We start from the raw sequence: 15,509 nt of genomic DNA on the forward strand, positions 1-15,509 counted from the left end.
TATATGTACAATGGGCGATGGTAAGGGCTACTTCCTCAGCCACTGTTTCATTATGACGTTGTAGGCTTGATCTCGCTGGACAAATGAGGTCAAAAAGTACGATCCACCCAAGTGTGTTGACACAATAATGGCGTTCTCTAGCAACTTGACAGTCCGCTGCTTCTGGACATCCCGGATCTCATCCCACTCCAGGCTAAAGTTTGCGTGTGCAAGGGCGGCCTGGAAACACAGCCATCTGGGCGTTATAAATATAAAGCCCTGCTTTGGTATCGGGTTTCCATCATCCACCAGCGCGCAGCTGAACGTTTCGATGATATCCTCAGACGCCAGCTGTGGGAAAGACTTCCGAAAGAGACTTTCTGTCTGCTGCTTGATGGCACCTGTCACACCAGAGACTCCCAGGACAGCAGTTCCTACAGCTTTCCCAACAGAGACAGGGGCAAGCACAACAGCTGCGGCACCCCGCACAGCGCCTTTGGCGACATCACTGAGGCCCCAACCTTGGTGTTCAGATGGTTGGTCGAGCGACGCCAATTCAACTGTGCCTTGGAAAGCCGTTTCAGTGGCACCTGACTTTGTGAGAAGCTCCTCTTCTCGCAACACTTGCAGTTCATGATGGCGCCGCTGAACCTCTGCGCGCACTTCGTCCTCCTTCACCTCAAAGAAACCATTCCGCTCGTATGTATCTTTTGTTATATTTACAATAGCTGACAAACGTTCGCTGGTGTACTTTTTCGTAGGGGATGAGCTCCGCCTCCCTGCTTGACTAAACCCACGTACCGTCACCTTGGCAAACTGTGGAGCTTCTGATAAAGCCGTGATGATGTGCAACACCTCTTCCCGTTCTCCACCTACCAAGAGGGATTCCTGAATCAACAAAGATCGTGATGATGTCCCACCGCGATCGACGAGAACGTAGAGTGTGTACAGCATCTGCTGCCGGTCTTCCGTTGTTCCGAGACGCCATCCGCACGCCGGTATACCGCGGAGGTCAGAAGGGTCCTCTACTACAATTTCACCGTCAGGCGAATCGAAAGGCTCCACCTCTACACAGTCTGTTCGTAGAATGTCGCACATAAGATCCGCCTGGATATCCTCCCCCAGGGAAATGTAGTTTTTTAGGAGCAGTGATCCAAGGCATCCTGGCGTAGGAAGTGCGATATAGTACGTCGTAATGGGCGACCGACGCTCAATCACCTCTGGTGCTGTGAAGACGTTTGGCCGACTGGACAGCACTAGACGTCCGAGTGCTTCCTCCACCGTGGAGCCTACGTGCAGGTACGCCGGTTCCATCACCACCTTCGCCGCGGCGGACGCCGTGCCACGACGAGCTGTTGGCTTCTCCTTCAGTGACCCATCGCCCAAGGCGGGGGAATGTCCCACGGTCGGCGTGACGTTTTCTGCCTTCCCCTCCAACTGCTGCTCGCGGGGGATCAACGCATTTTCCCTGCTGGCTTCTTGCGCCTTCTTCTTTTTCTTCTCGGTGGGCTGTTTCTTAGCGGCGATGCCTGCCTCCGACGGCGAAGTGGATACTGTGGGCGATCGAGTGACAAGAGGCATTGCGTCAGTCACCGGCACACTGCCACTTCGGCAACCAACGGAGGGCTTACTTTTGCGAAACGCCAACTCGGCCTGCTCAAGTGACTCACAGGCATCCTTGTAGTATACTGTGAGCTGCTTGAGAAAAATGTTGAACAAACTAAACACTAAAGTACCAGCTTCTTCAGGGTTCGCATCCATCGCGTCTTTCATCGCCCTGCTCATTGTGGCGAGATCTGTAAGGCATCCAACGAGCCCGGTGGATGATCCACTTATGCGTTGGGTAAGGGTGCCTACTGCCACCTCTGTTTGGGAAGCAGCAACGTTGTACTGTTCTGCAAAGGCCAAGAACTGATTCACGACCCCACCAACAGCAGCGTTCACTGCACCCACACCGCTTGATACCGCCTCTATGGACTCTATCCAGTTATCCATTGTAATCTACACCGAAAGTGAAAGAAGAATAACAATTTGATGATGATGATGATGATGATGAGTATGACAATGACAAATGATGAAAAAAAACCCCAAATAAATGAGGCTCATTCGAAAATCAACCAAGTAAATTCTCCACACCCACCAACTTTCAGTTTGCTTTTTTTTTGCTTCTTCTCTTCACACAGCTGCACTCTAGTACACCAACCAGATCATTTCCACAAACGACGGCCGCAGGGGCTCTCGGGAAGGGTGCACCATCACGCTTCCCGAGAGGCCTCCTCATACACCATGAAGAGAAAGCTATTCATAGCAGTAATGGCTGCCCTGCCCGGTGGGAATACCTCCACGCGTCGCATCAACTCCAGCGCCGCCTGACGCACTATAGAAGAAGCGTGCAGAAGTTGTGCAGCTAGCGGGTTCAGACCTTCCAACGCAAGCGGCATGCGCCGCAGAAGCAGAAGAACTTCCTTGCAAGACCGCACGAAACCAAGGAGGTTGTGCAATGCATATATCAACTCGGATTCCTCGCAGCTGCTGGCACGACGCACCACAGCCACGCTAATGAACATCGTCATATCTTCCCCTGGAAAAAGGTAACGGTCAGGCATATCATCTAGCATAGAACCACGCAGCGCACTTGCGCGTAGCCTGAGAATGGTTGGTGTAAGATACGTGTTCTGCATACTCCGAGCGACACGGTAACCATGCGTCTCATATGCTTCACTCACCATAATAATAAGTCCAAGGCATTCTTCTACTGACAAGAGAACAGCTTGGTGCCTTTCACCTGCTGGTTCCCGCATTGCCCTCATTCGATACACCTTGCTGAGGATCTCTCTGGAAAATTGTATATCGTGCGCCAATACCCCACCTGTCTTGATGCCGTTGCCTCCATCGGGCGATACCATAACACTTTTGTTGTCCAAGTCACACAGAACATCCCACCACCCATGCTGTGTCTCGAATATTGGGTTTAGTGTTCCAACAATATACCCTGGCACGCTACTGAAGTGAGGGAAACCGTTAACGGAAGTATACGGGAATACTTTCTTAGCTGTGAATCCCGGGTCCAACAAGTTGCCAATGAGACCAAGTGACAAAGCAGCCTCACAGACATCGTTGGGGAGACCTTGTCGGGACAAAATCACAATGCGCTTTTCTAGAAGAATGGCCATCAAAACAGTCCAGAACGATGCTCCAGAGACTTCTACCATTTGCTCCAAACCACAGCGGGAGAAGGTAAAATCAGACGACTCCGGTGAGAGAGGTATGTTCAGGTAATGTGGGGTTCCAAAAGGCGAGGCAGTGTATGACACATGCGCCGGTTTCAAGCTTCTTGTAGATATTCTCATGACCTCCATCTCGAGAAAGCTGTCTGTTTCACGCAGCTGCCGCATCAAGGGAGTTGCTGCGCCTTTAACAGCATCAAAACAACGTCGCAGCAACGCAGTCTGCTGCTCCATTGCCTCCTCTGTTTTTCCCTTTACATCGCAGCACTGCAGTGCAGTCTCTACGAGGAGCGGAAAAAAAGGCTCGAGCCAGACCAGCGTGGGCCCTAGGAGTGCCACGCTTTTGCTGATGCCACCACGCCTAACAGAGGCATCCTTGCGCGTCACAACCGCACAAAGTCCATAGAGTGGAGGCACAGTACTATTTTCTGTGCCATCCAGTGCCCCTTTCCCCATTTCATCCAATGGTAGTGTATCCATCACCTCCTTTAATCTCTCCAGGTGCGTCGTCTGCAACAAGAAGCCATGCCACGTAGAGTCAACTCGAAGCACCGCGAACGAATACCCCCCAATATACATGGACGATGGTGCAGCCATTCCGGTCATCGACACCTCATCTCTACCAACAAAAGCACCGCATGATACAGAATCGAACTCATGCTGTGTACACCTGATTTGCAGCTGGTGTGCAAAGGCAACAACGCTTACAGGGATGGCGGGGCACACCTGCAGCGCACCGGGTTCTGTAATCCTCTCAGGGCCCAACAACACAGTACGCTTGGAGCGAACAATTATCTCTCCTGTCATCTTGCTTCGCTGCATTTCCTCGTGAAGAAAAGGGTCGTCAGCCACTGTGTTCCGCACCCACTCCCAGTGAGTGGAAGCACCTATATCCCTTGTGTCTACTTCCCCAGGCTCGGTTGTATCCGCTAAGGCGAAACAGTACACATGAAAGCGATCGTAAATCGCAGGTTTTGGCCTATTGACGATGAAAACACTTCGACTAATCAAGTGCTTCTCAGCACCATCAGGCAACATGTGGCTCGCGCAATAATTGTCGTCTAGCTCCAAGGCGTAAAACCGCTCTGGAGGCACTTCTTCATCGTCCCCAAAGCTGCAGAGCGTATTTCCCTCCACATCTACTGCCTCTTTTACCACCGGTGGAGCAGGCGGGTACTTCGCCCTCAAGGAAGAGCCAGTGTCTATGTCAAACTCAGCCAGCAGCGCGCGGTACGCAATGGGCAACTTGGTGACATCCGTCACCAGTGCCCTCATTTTCCTCCTGCTTCGTTATCAGACCGACCGGTGGAGAGACGCACAGCTAGCAGGAACCACAGAAACGAATAAACAGCATCCACAGGAATAAGTGTGGATTAACAATGCTCGCTCTTTAACGACATCAGGTAAACTCTACAACTATTTATCTACTTCACGGCATGTGAAGTCGTGACTCTCTGGTGGTGTTCTATTGTCCTCGCCACGCGCTGCTCGAGGCCCTCCAGCTCCGCTCTGAAGCGTGTCTCGTGATCACGCAAGGAAAGACCCACTGTACTCGGGCTCGCTTCTTGCTGTGCTGGGCGAACCGTGATACTGCCTCGGTCTCGGTGTAGATGCACCTCAGCGTTGGTATCGCAATCTGCTTCTGTGCCATCCTCCCCATCACACACACCAACCCATACCTCCACATCTGTTTCATTGTTACCACAATCTGGACGATTGGCGGCTGCGTTGGTTCCGTCGTTCGTAGAATCTGGCTCTCCAACGATGGTGCGTGCCTCTCTCGTCATCACGGAAGGGGGAGACACACGTGGGGACTGACGGAGTCGCTCCATTTTTGTATTGAGCAGAAGGAGAGCCAGCAGGTGTGCTTCCGGTACCGCTGTATGCTCCGCACCCAAGCGCGGCGTCAGTCCTGCTGTAGACGGTAGTGGAGTCGATACACCAACGAACCATCGTAGAACATCAATCGAGTACGGCAATGAGAACACATGAGGATGACCTGTTGTGTCGGGGATACTGACACCATCACCAGCACCACCCTTCTCTTCAGTGCCAAACCAGCGCGCAAGAACATTCTGCACACGTCTGGTGACGGGCGTCTTCGTGACGCTGGCGAGACTACACGCAGAAAGACACATCTTTGCGACTGACCAAAGCTTCCCTGCAGGGACCTGGCGGCCACCCGCACGATGGGGATAGGAATGATGCTGAAGCTCTAACCACCACTGCAGAAAGAGTTGAATGTCAACGTCCTCGTATTTAGTGCAGGAGAGGAGCGCGCTAAACAACTGAGTCTCCACATCCCACTCCCGATGGTATTGTATGGCGCGCAGAAGGTCCGTGCCAGCTTGACGAACGAGAGCATGGTCTCCCCACTTCTCCAACAGGTAATTCAACAGGGACGCTCGCATGTCCAAAGGTGACGAGAAAGGTTCAGGCAAAGAAGAGCAAGACATTGAGTGCGACAACGATCCCTCCTTCGAATCGTCACGATCCACACCGATCTCCACCTTGCATCCCCGCGGAGCGGCTGCGACGAATCGTCTGCTTGTTTCATTAAAAAAGTCATGCATGGTTCTCCGAAGCCACTGGATGCCGCGTACTTCACTTTTCTCACAAGAAATGCTTTGCGAGAGCGACGGCATTGGCTTAGGCTCGTCTTCACCAACGTACTTCACCATTGAAGCCCCACGCCACTCTGGCGAGACTCTGTCCAAAAGTGTGATGGGTACCGGTAGCTCTAGGACAACCATAGACCCATGGTGCCACAGCTGTGTTGTCACATTTTCTACCAGCTGCATGGCGATACCGTTGATAACAACGTCACGCTCAGGGGCATCAAGACTCGATACAACAAGGGCCTTGTTCGTACCGGCGCGGTCCATTTGTTGCTACAGGCTCTAGGGAGTATCCGAACACATTCAATACCTACTACAATGCAATTAAGGAGTCCGTGAGAACAAAAAAAAAGTCTCGAAAGAAACATTCTTCAAATAAGAAGCGTCTACAGCAGCAACAAGAGCACCCTCCTCCCCACACAACGAAACACACACACACACACACACACGAAAAAAAAGAAGCTCATTTCTCCTTTAATACACACAGAGTGGCTGGTGGCGGCATTCCCTCAAGCAGTAAGACCCATCTTGGCTGCGGCACAAAGGAAAAGCAAAAACACATGATGTATGAAAAAACTTCTTCCTGTCAGCGCAGTACTTATGGCCCACATCTTCACACACCCTTGTGCCCTTGAGAGACGAATAGTATTTAAAAAAAGTGGTGTGAAAAGGAAAATACCTTCTTCACTGTTAGAAGACCGCCATATTTTTTTTTCTCACCTTTTTTTTCAAGAGGTTGCGTTGTCGCTCCCACCCATCACGACATTTTGAAATTTAATCATAAGATCCATCACATCCGGATCCCCAATGTACTTCTGGAAGGCACCGAAGCCATTCTGCTGTACGTCCTCCATGATTTCGCGGAACTTTGGGTTTTTCTGCACCTCCTCCTGCTGGAGCTTCTCCAGGGCTTCACGGTTGATGTATCCAAACGGTGTCGCCACGCGGCCGTCTTTTTCAGTCTGGTGGGCATTCGCACCGCTCATAAGTTGTGCGAGATCCTCGGGATTTGCGTTGGGCCCGCCGAACCGGGAGGCCATGTTGGCGACCATCTGACTGAACTGTGGGTTTTCCATCATGCGTGTGGTGGCTTCCATAAACTGGGGATTGCTCATCATCTGCGATATCTGAGAGAGGTCAGGCATCCCGGCACCCATGGGGAAACCGCCCATACCACCAGCGCCTGCCAGAGTGTTACCGCTCAGCTTCATTTTGTCCTCTGCTTGTTTCAGATCCTCCTTGTAGCGTTCATTCTCGGGGTCAAGCTCGCACGCCTTGGTGAAGGCGTCCACGGCGCTCGAGTACTTTTCCTGGTAGAAAAACACTGTGCCCATGCGTGCGTACCCTTTGGGGTAGTTGGGGTCAATAGCGATGGCCCGCTCACAGTCCAGCAGGGCGCTGCGGTAATCCTTCAGGTGCGTGTGCGCTGCAGCACGGTTGGCAAAGAAGATGTGATTCTCCGGCTCCATTTCGATGGCCTTGGTGTAATACGCGATGGCCTCCTTGTACTTGACCTCACCCATCAAGTCGTTGCCCTTGTTCTTGATCTCCTCCGCGGTCATGCCCTCGTACGGGTTGTTACGTTTCTCGAACTTCTGTCTCGCCTTTTCCAACCGGCTCTTGTACTCCTCGCTCCCTGGTGCCGCATTGTTAAAGTATCCCTTCTTTACAAGGAGGTCAAGGAACACCTGGAACTTCTCATCATGCAGAGTGCTCTCGTTATTTTGCACCGCCTGCCGGAAGACCGCGAGAAGATCCACGTCGGTGTCGTGCACGCCACCAACACCAGCGGGGTCCACGCCGTACTCCTCGCCAAGGAGCTGCGCGACGGCATCCACGCGGCTGGGGTTCGGTGAGTCCACCGTGCGAAGCATGCGGAGGAAGGAGAAAACAAGCTTCCGATGCTCCTCCGTCACGGGCTGAAGTGGGGTGGAATCCGATGTCATAGGGTCACTCATCTCACTCACAATGTCGTCTTTCTTGCACAGCTACTTTGACACACAAACACACGAGTCGGAGGAAGGGAGGGAGAGAAAGAAGAAAGAATAGCCGCAATGGCAGCAAGCAGAACAGTAAATACATTCAGATGAAGGGGGAACAGCACTCTTAGACAAGAATGCTTTATGAATGTTTTCCTAGAGCTCGAACGTCTTGGATTACCTCATATTATTTACGCCCCGGATGCTTCTCAGCAACCAAATAAAAATGTCAGAGAAGCGACGGCCTCCTGGTGAACCCGCGTGATACTCACTTCTTGCCGCCCTTCATCTTGGCGATGGCGTCCTTTTCAGCCTTCTGCTGATCACGCAGCTTTTGCTTAAAGGCGACATCATCCTCATCTTCATCTTGCCGTGTTTTCTTTGGAGCCTTGAGTGGCTTTTGTTTACCGCCTTGACGTGAGGACATCGCGCGATGAATGCCAGAACCGACAGTGAGAACCTTTGCACACACCCACACCGAGAGAGAGAGAGAGAGATGACGGAGAAGAAAGAGAAAGAGAAAGAGAAGAAAACGATTGAACAGGGCACAGAGCCAGTCACCCCTGCATGAGCCAAGCACATGCGACTAGGCGTATGGGGACAAAGGGTGAACAGAAAGGGAGGTAATGAGAGAGCGAAATGGTCTTCGAACCGAAGACAAAAAAAACACCAGAACCCACCGCACTGTTATATCTTCGCTGAACTTGAAACTGCCGCCACTCATTTTGGAGACAACTGCCCCATCGAGTGACGGAGGAGGAGGAGACGCCGGACCACCGTGCTAAGAGCTGACACTTCGATTCACTCCTATTGCGCGCAGCTGCGGTGCGCCACCCTCCGCGTGAATCTCCACCCTGTAGTCCTTAACAGGCGACGTCACACCGCTGAATGGTGCCTCAAGCGTTGCCTCACGGTGTCTTTCGCCATTGATGGCAATCCGGCGGATGTAGCCCGTCAGAACGGTATATCCGCGGCGCACAAATTTCTGCTTTAATTTCACTGTGTCACCGGACGCCACACCCACTTGCGCCTGCACGTCGGATGTGTCTGGCATCGCCCACGTAACAGTCAGCGTCACCGCCCTGTGTGTGGTGTTTTTCACCAGTGCAGAGTACACAATGGGAGGAGCCGGCGCCATCAATCAAACAATATAGCGTCTCTGTCATCACAGAGTGCATAAGAATGAAGACAAAGAACAACAACAACAACAAAAGAAAACATGGCAATACGATATAATTTAGGAGTGGCAAGGGAATCTAACGGAGATATGAGCCAGCGTGTCAGGGGATTTCATGCGTGTGCCACCCAGCCGCACACCGAGTTCACGCCCGCGCCTCTCAACGAATCGCACAAGACAAAAGAGTGTGAACAGACGGAAGCGCGCCTGCAAATTCTACTAAAAAAGAAACGGAAAACAAACAAACAAACAAACAAAAAAGAATGTAACGCACACTACAAAAGAAAACGTGACACCACTCTGGCTTCCACAATGCATTATTTTGCAGGAACGATCATTTATGGTTGCCCACGCAGCTGCGGTACACCATCCTCCGCGTAAATCTCCACCCTGTAATCCTTCACAGGCGACGTCACACCGCTGAAAGGTGCCTCAAGCGCTGCGCCCTCGACGGCGATTCGACGGATATAGCCAGTCAGCGTCATTTGTTCCACCTGCACAACCTTCTGCTCCAGATTTACTGTTGCAGCTGGCTGAATGGACAACTCCACCTCCTCATCCGCGGCATTATTTGGCATCCCGTACGTGGCCTTTACCTTCATGACATTGGAGGTTGTGTTTTTCACGATGGCGGAGTATACGTGGCGAGGCGGCAAGACCATCTTTGAAAATATGATTTGCTTTGGAAGAGCTTAACTTCTCAACATGTGGGCAAAAATTATAGGGGAAAGGGAGGAACGCTATGACGGGAGAATAGACAACAAAACGCAACCCTTTTTACAGAAACCCAGAGACACACGGTAGGATACCGTGAGTGGTTTCGTGTATGCATGTGAGGGGGAGGGAGAGGTAAGAAGAACGGAAGATACCAGTGTATCGTTCCCTTCAACCAGGCGCCACTATGCCTCAGTTTGCGCCTGCCCGGTTGCCTGTAAGTAGTACCGCTCCGCAAGGGGCCAATTACAGGCTTTGAAGTAGTTTTGCACGTACTGTTCCAACCCTGCAACACCATAGTCAAGGCTGTAGGCGCTTTCGTGCACGTTGATGGCCAGAAGCGGGATAAGGTCACTAGCAATGGGACACGAACCATGTGGAAACTCCACCACATCGAATACCTTTCCCGTCCACACAAGATAGATCCAGCCGCAGCGCTCTTGGTGCGACAGCGCCGTCGTCGTCATAAGTCGCTTAACACCTTCCACAGCATCAAGCGAGCCGTTGCAGCTGTACTGCAGCTGGAATGCTTCACGAAGTTGCGCGGGCACTGACGTGCCCCACGGTCGCAACGACTTGTAGAAGAAGCAGTAGTTGAAATGCTCCGCCGCCGCAGTGTGCGTCACCGCCTGTGTGGCGTCGAATGACGTCTTGCGGATGACCGTCTCGAGGTTGTGGCCCTCGAGCACGGTGCCCAACGTGTGCCGGTTAAGCGTCGCCACCACATCGCGGTGAAAAACATCGTACTGCACGTTTAACTGCTTCCCGGATATGAGGGCAGGGATGCCACTCGCGGCCGGGTAGTTCAAACGGGGGCGACTGAAGAAACCCGCGTCCTCCTTTGCCTTGTCGGCACGCGCAGCCGCCGCCTCCGTCTCGCGGAATACGGCTGTCGTTAAGTGTGGCGAAGACGCGAGCACATCAGTCTGGAGAACCGCGCCTTTCGGTACGAAGGCGTGATAGCCGAGGCGCAACGCCCGGCGCATGTGCTACAGAATTCCTTTCCGCGTTAAAAATGATGAAAACAGATACAAGAGCCAGCGAACCACAAGGGATAGAGGATCAGTCGTATACATGTATTTATATATACTTCCAGGATATGCAGAACAAACAAATAGTCTCTCAACTTCTCTTGCTCTCTTCACCATCAGGGTGACACGTCAGTTGGCGTTGCTGCAACAGCAGCGGACTCCTTCCTCCTAGCAACGACCAGGCGCGCCATCTCTCGCAGCAACTGCTCCCTGTCAATCCCGTACTTTTCTAACACTTGCCCTGCGCTCATTTCATCCTGCAGCGGCACAATCTCCCCCTGAATGACATCTGCGAGTTGCTTTGCCTGTTGATCCAGTACAAAATTTTTCTGAATCTCCTTCTGCCGCACCAAAATATGCCGACGAATTCGTTCACCATATGTAGAGCGCAGCTCAGGACCAGAACGCTTCAGGATGAAGTTGTCAAAGCCGCCATCCTTCTCCACCTCAAACATCGCCGCCTCTACCATCGGCACTTGTACCCAGTGATCGAGCACATCACTGTAATGGATGCCTGTTTTCACGTAGGGGTACTTGAGTTGTCTGTAGACATTCTGCACCTTCCGCGAGGTGCGCACACGCTCTCGGACGCGCTCATTGAGCCAAATCACGTCCATTTCCTGCGGTGCCTTTGGCAGGAATGTGCGAGGCGCCACACCGCTCATGCGGTACAGCGAGTAGCGGTTGATTTTGTTGCACCACGCTGCCCATGGGGGGAGCCCCATCGACACGTAGCGGTTGATGAGGCCGCGCGGAGGGCCATGTGGTGCCGCGGAGGTCTCAGGGTTCAACAGGAACGTCGAGAACAAACGCCTGCCACTACGCTGCAGCATTACTACCTCTGCAGAGATGCACGCTCACCCCATAAAAAGAGAAAACGAGAAAATTACGAAGAGAATAGACGTTAAATGCATTTGTACAAGGCACATAGTGTGCTCACACTATGCTACAACGACAGCGGCGCAGCGCCAAGATATACCTCCACACCCAACAGTCTGTTGACTCAGCACGCCCCCACCATCTGCTAAAGGAAAGGAGTGAAGGGATCGGCGCAAAACGATGAACTGTCCGGTTTCCCATCCAAAAACACGCACCTAAGCAAATGGGACCGGATCCACCACATCACCGAACGAGACAGAACTGTGACGAAGGCACAGGGTAGCCAGCCTAAGAAAATAATCGGAACGGAAAACGAAAGACAAGACAGAAAAAAAAAAACGACATAAGAAATGATTTAGGGGTGAGATATTTGCGCCTGTGACGTGTGTAGAGGAAGAGGGGCGTACCCGTAGAATTCTCCATTGGGAAGAGAGAGCGGCACCATTACAATGCCGCCCATCGCCGAAAAGGCTGGGCTTACAGCTGTGTTTTGCGCCCTCACCAGTGGAGGCGACAGTTGTTGTTGTTGTTGCAACTGCCCTGTGCCGCTTTTTAAAGACTCTTTTGGTGATTTCACCGGCGAACAGTAATTGTTTGTAGATGACGGCAGCACGCCAAGCATCTCTCGTTTATCTCCCTTCGAGCTCCGCTCTGGACTTCTGTTAGATATCACCAGGTGCTGCATGTCTTCCATGCAGCGGCCCATGATCCCCAACGAAAAGGCGCGCGGCGCTTTTGTCAGGTGCGGCTCTGGCCGGCACACTGCAAGGGGCTTCGCGTGATGATAGAGGCAGCGCGAGCCGAATGTGCATGCGCCGCTTTCTCGGTACTGTTTGCATATTTTTCGCCTCTGCTCTGCCCCCGGGGCAACGGGGGATGGACTGGGGGAGTCATCCCCACCCCACACGGACTTGCCAATGTGGGACGCGGTTCCACTTGCTGGCAGCATCACCGTCATGCGGCGCCGCTCTTCACTCGGCGTCCGACCCGTTCCCACCAACCGCGCCGCGTACATGTGCATCTGACCCATGGAGTGCTGATGCTGCCGCATATCCATCACCTTTGAAGCTTCCCACTCTGAGACGCCTGTGTACTCTGCGAGTGCGCAAACAGCCGCCGCACTTGTGAAGGAGCCGTTGTGAGAAGGGAAAAAGGCAGAAAGGAACCTTTCAAAATCAGACGCTTCACTTGACATGTCCATTGTTGAAGACTCTGCGGATTTCTGTGAAGGTGCCTAAACTACTGCCTCTACTCTCTGTCGCGCACCTTACCTTTTTCTTGTTCGCGTCTATGTGTGTGTTTGTAAGAGATAGGGGTGTGTGGAAGGCAAATCAATGAATAAAAAGAACCAAACAAAAAAACAAAACAAACAAACACCAAAGTATCGAAAGAAAAAGTAACGAAAGAAAGAACGGAGAAACTTTTACGCTGCAACTCCGGAGGCGGGCGAAGATTCACTTTCCACGTGCTTCCTCACACGGCACCACCACCACGACTGGAAAGTGACCAGAGTTAGTCCCTCAGAAGCTGCGTGTACGAATATCCCTTCCGCCCACACACATAGAACCACAACACCATGAGACTGTACAAACCGGGGATGCTGACCATACATCCCGCTATAAACAAGGCGCAGCCGCGTTGGTAGTCCATCGCCAACAACACACAGACGGCTCCCAACACAAGCAGCGTCACACCGATGCCGGAGAGGAAAAAACCCAACACGAAGGCACTCCACGCGGACCAGTAGATGTCCCCAATACGCCTCCGTGCCCTTTCCGGGTTTCGGGGATCCAGCCAACAGTACAGAAAGAATTTATCAGCATCATTTTGCGTGTTGCCATTACTCCGCTTGTCGCCAGAAGACGTGTCATGAACGTATTGACAATCGCCGTCGAGCATCTTGGTTCAGCATAAACCGAAACAAATTGATGTCGAGCTTCCGTTAGTGAATGAAGAGGGGAAAAGAAACAAGCGAAAAAAAAATCTGTGAGTTTGGCACGACAAGAACACGGAAGTCAAGCAAAAGTAAAGAAAAACTGCGGCCATCATGGGGTGAAGCATTACCCACTATGCAATTTCAACCTGCCCCTTTGTTGCGAGACGCGTGGAACTCGGTAAAGTGGTGCTAGATTGCCACAGGTGTAGACGGCGGCGCCCCGCTGCTTTGGAATAGGTGCGGGTAATCACGCCTTAGCGCATCAACGATATTGTCAACAGATGCCCTCACATCTCGGGCCGATCCTGCAGCGCGAGAGATGGAGTTGGCAAACTTCATATCGTTGGCAGTTGCCATGCACGCCGCGACTGCGGCGACTACCTCCTGCTGTTGAGTGCGGTAGCCTTGGAACATGGTGGGGTAACGCTGGGCAAAAAACTGATCGATCGTGAGCGACGGGTTCATTCTCCCAGCAACCTCGTACTCTTCCTTTATTCGCCTCTGCTCCCTGTAGGGCAGCAGGGCTCGCATGAGGACGAAGTGCGCCACAGATGAGATGGGCAGTTGCCACCACGGAATGGTCTGCATGATATTAAAAGGCGAATTTGCATCAGACAGTTGCAGGAGAGCCATCAACATCATCAGTGAGACAGTGAAAAAAAGGAGTCTGAACAGCTGCATAGACCCGACTGACGGTTGGGTGCCACATGTTCCGCTACCACAATTTCCAGCTTTTTGTTGTCCACACTGAGGCATGGCTTCCTGGATTTTTTGCGAAAAACGTTCACGCAGCACCCGCTCACGTTCCAGCTCCTCCTTGTCCTCCTGCTCCATCGACGACTTGCTGGACTTCTCTCGCATGAAACGCGTCATGCAGAAGTCGCGCCGCGAGTTCACCAGCGCCACCGAAGGCACCAGTGTTCGCCTTCGGAGTGCCTTGATCAACATTTGCGCGAGCTCCGAATCTCTTCCCTTTGACGTGTACGCAAGTACAAGAGTAAAACTTTCACTGCCCTTCTGTATCACAAGCACCGCAAAAAGCCACGGGAGCAGAGCCACTAGGTTTGGTTCGCAGAAGTCATCGCCGCCACATCGGAACACCTTCCCCAAAGACGAATAAACGTGTATCAAGGCAGTGTAAAATGTTTTCACCACACAAGCACAAACAAAGACAAATACCAGGAGAGGGTTAGTACAGGGCGTACATTGACGTCATTTTGCGGACATGTATTCTCACCTTCACCCGCTTATTGTCGTACACCTCACGGTCAATACCCAACTCCTCCGCCCCCGGCAGGTACAGCCAGCACCAGTTGTGCCCTAGCTCTTGTATGCCCGTGCGGCGGTCCTTCTCGCGGAACTCGATGAGCCGCGGGTCCACGCGCACCTTGTACTGCTCCCACAGCTTCTGCGCCACATCCCGCTTGCGCAGCGGGCAGTTAATGAGGAAACCCTGCCCCCACGATTGCCGCCCGAAGAGCAGGTACCCAGTGTTTACCCGCCAGTACACATCGAGCCATTGCCGCTTACGCGCGGCGAAGTCAAGAAATTCCTCATTGCGCTCAATAAAGCTATCATACTGATTTGTGTCCGGGTTGAAACACCACATTCCTTTCCGCAGCTCGTCCGTAGGCGCTACCGCGTAACCGTCCTCCATGTATTTACGCGCCACCTCGAGCTTGATGAGGCGCTCCTCGCCGGCAAAACCGCCCCTCGGACCGAGGATGGTCCTAGTGAAGAGCAGCGGCACATACTCCAACTGCAGCTCCGGAGCCATCTCCCGGAAGAGCCGCGACAATCGCAACATCTCACTCTCTCTCTCCCTATATATATATATAAATATATATATATATACAGGTACAGATGTACCTTCGCACCAACACACTAAAAAAATAACAACAAACACGCACACACACTCCCCTAGTGCTAGAGCCCGAACAGACCCCCCTTCTCTATACCGAACAGAGAA

General features: G+C 52.4%; 12 protein-coding genes across 12 annotated transcripts; all 12 read right to left on the reverse strand.

The window, feature by feature from the left end:
* Positions 1-27: 27 nt before the first annotated feature.
* DQ04_00271000 (GRAM domain containing protein) lies at positions 28-1,974 on the reverse strand (the record flags this gene model as incomplete). The annotated part of the gene is made up of 1 exon (XM_009308594.1): positions 28-1,974. The coding sequence occupies one exon, from the start codon at positions 1,972-1,974 to the stop codon at positions 28-30; it is 1,947 nt and encodes a 648-aa protein (XP_009306869.1).
* Positions 1,975-2,234: 260 nt separating this feature from the next.
* DQ04_00271010 (hypothetical protein) lies at positions 2,235-4,481 on the reverse strand (the record flags this gene model as incomplete). Its single annotated transcript, XM_009308595.1, has 1 exon — positions 2,235-4,481. The coding sequence occupies one exon, from the start codon at positions 4,479-4,481 to the stop codon at positions 2,235-2,237; it is 2,247 nt and encodes a 748-aa protein (XP_009306870.1).
* A 149-nt stretch (positions 4,482-4,630) lies between these two features.
* Positions 4,631-6,091, reverse strand: DQ04_00271020 (hypothetical protein; the record flags this gene model as incomplete). Its single annotated transcript, XM_009308596.1, has 1 exon — positions 4,631-6,091. One exon carries the CDS (start codon positions 6,089-6,091, stop codon positions 4,631-4,633), a length of 1,461 nt encoding a protein of 486 aa, XP_009306871.1.
* Positions 6,092-6,552: 461 nt separating this feature from the next.
* DQ04_00271030 (small glutamine-rich tetratricopeptide repeat protein) lies at positions 6,553-7,782 on the reverse strand (the record flags this gene model as incomplete). Its single annotated transcript, XM_009308597.1, has 1 exon — positions 6,553-7,782. The coding sequence occupies one exon, from the start codon at positions 7,780-7,782 to the stop codon at positions 6,553-6,555; it is 1,230 nt and encodes a 409-aa protein (XP_009306872.1).
* An 802-nt stretch (positions 7,783-8,584) lies between these two features.
* Positions 8,585-8,941, reverse strand: DQ04_00271040 (hypothetical protein; the record flags this gene model as incomplete). Its single annotated transcript, XM_009308598.1, has 1 exon — positions 8,585-8,941. The coding sequence occupies one exon, from the start codon at positions 8,939-8,941 to the stop codon at positions 8,585-8,587; it is 357 nt and encodes a 118-aa protein (XP_009306873.1).
* A 377-nt stretch (positions 8,942-9,318) lies between these two features.
* Positions 9,319-9,642, reverse strand: DQ04_00271050 (hypothetical protein; the record flags this gene model as incomplete). The annotated part of the gene is made up of 1 exon (XM_009308599.1): positions 9,319-9,642. One exon carries the CDS (start codon positions 9,640-9,642, stop codon positions 9,319-9,321), a length of 324 nt encoding a protein of 107 aa, XP_009306874.1.
* Positions 9,643-9,879: 237 nt separating this feature from the next.
* Positions 9,880-10,680, reverse strand: DQ04_00271060 (superoxide dismutase; the record flags this gene model as incomplete). The annotated part of the gene is made up of 1 exon (XM_009308600.1): positions 9,880-10,680. The coding sequence occupies one exon, from the start codon at positions 10,678-10,680 to the stop codon at positions 9,880-9,882; it is 801 nt and encodes a 266-aa protein (XP_009306875.1).
* A 161-nt stretch (positions 10,681-10,841) lies between these two features.
* On the reverse strand, positions 10,842-11,558 carry DQ04_00271070 (39S ribosomal protein L28; the record flags this gene model as incomplete). Its single annotated transcript, XM_009308601.1, has 1 exon — positions 10,842-11,558. One exon carries the CDS (start codon positions 11,556-11,558, stop codon positions 10,842-10,844), a length of 717 nt encoding a protein of 238 aa, XP_009306876.1.
* Positions 11,559-11,959: 401 nt separating this feature from the next.
* Positions 11,960-12,805, reverse strand: DQ04_00271080 (hypothetical protein; the record flags this gene model as incomplete). Its single annotated transcript, XM_009308602.1, has 1 exon — positions 11,960-12,805. The coding sequence occupies one exon, from the start codon at positions 12,803-12,805 to the stop codon at positions 11,960-11,962; it is 846 nt and encodes a 281-aa protein (XP_009306877.1).
* Positions 12,806-13,116: 311 nt separating this feature from the next.
* On the reverse strand, positions 13,117-13,503 carry DQ04_00271090 (hypothetical protein; the record flags this gene model as incomplete). Its single annotated transcript, XM_009308603.1, has 1 exon — positions 13,117-13,503. One exon carries the CDS (start codon positions 13,501-13,503, stop codon positions 13,117-13,119), a length of 387 nt encoding a protein of 128 aa, XP_009306878.1.
* A 226-nt stretch (positions 13,504-13,729) lies between these two features.
* Positions 13,730-14,488, reverse strand: DQ04_00271100 (hypothetical protein; the record flags this gene model as incomplete). Its single annotated transcript, XM_009308604.1, has 1 exon — positions 13,730-14,488. The coding sequence occupies one exon, from the start codon at positions 14,486-14,488 to the stop codon at positions 13,730-13,732; it is 759 nt and encodes a 252-aa protein (XP_009306879.1).
* A 241-nt stretch (positions 14,489-14,729) lies between these two features.
* Positions 14,730-15,347, reverse strand: DQ04_00271110 (hypothetical protein; the record flags this gene model as incomplete). Its single annotated transcript, XM_009308605.1, has 1 exon — positions 14,730-15,347. The coding sequence occupies one exon, from the start codon at positions 15,345-15,347 to the stop codon at positions 14,730-14,732; it is 618 nt and encodes a 205-aa protein (XP_009306880.1).
* Positions 15,348-15,509: the final 162 nt, after the last annotated feature.

Source organism: Trypanosoma grayi (assembly GCF_000691245.1).
Source record: "Trypanosoma grayi strain ANR4 Tgr_27_V1, whole genome shotgun sequence".
Classification (NCBI taxonomy): Eukaryota; Euglenozoa; class Kinetoplastea; order Trypanosomatida; family Trypanosomatidae; genus Trypanosoma; species Trypanosoma grayi.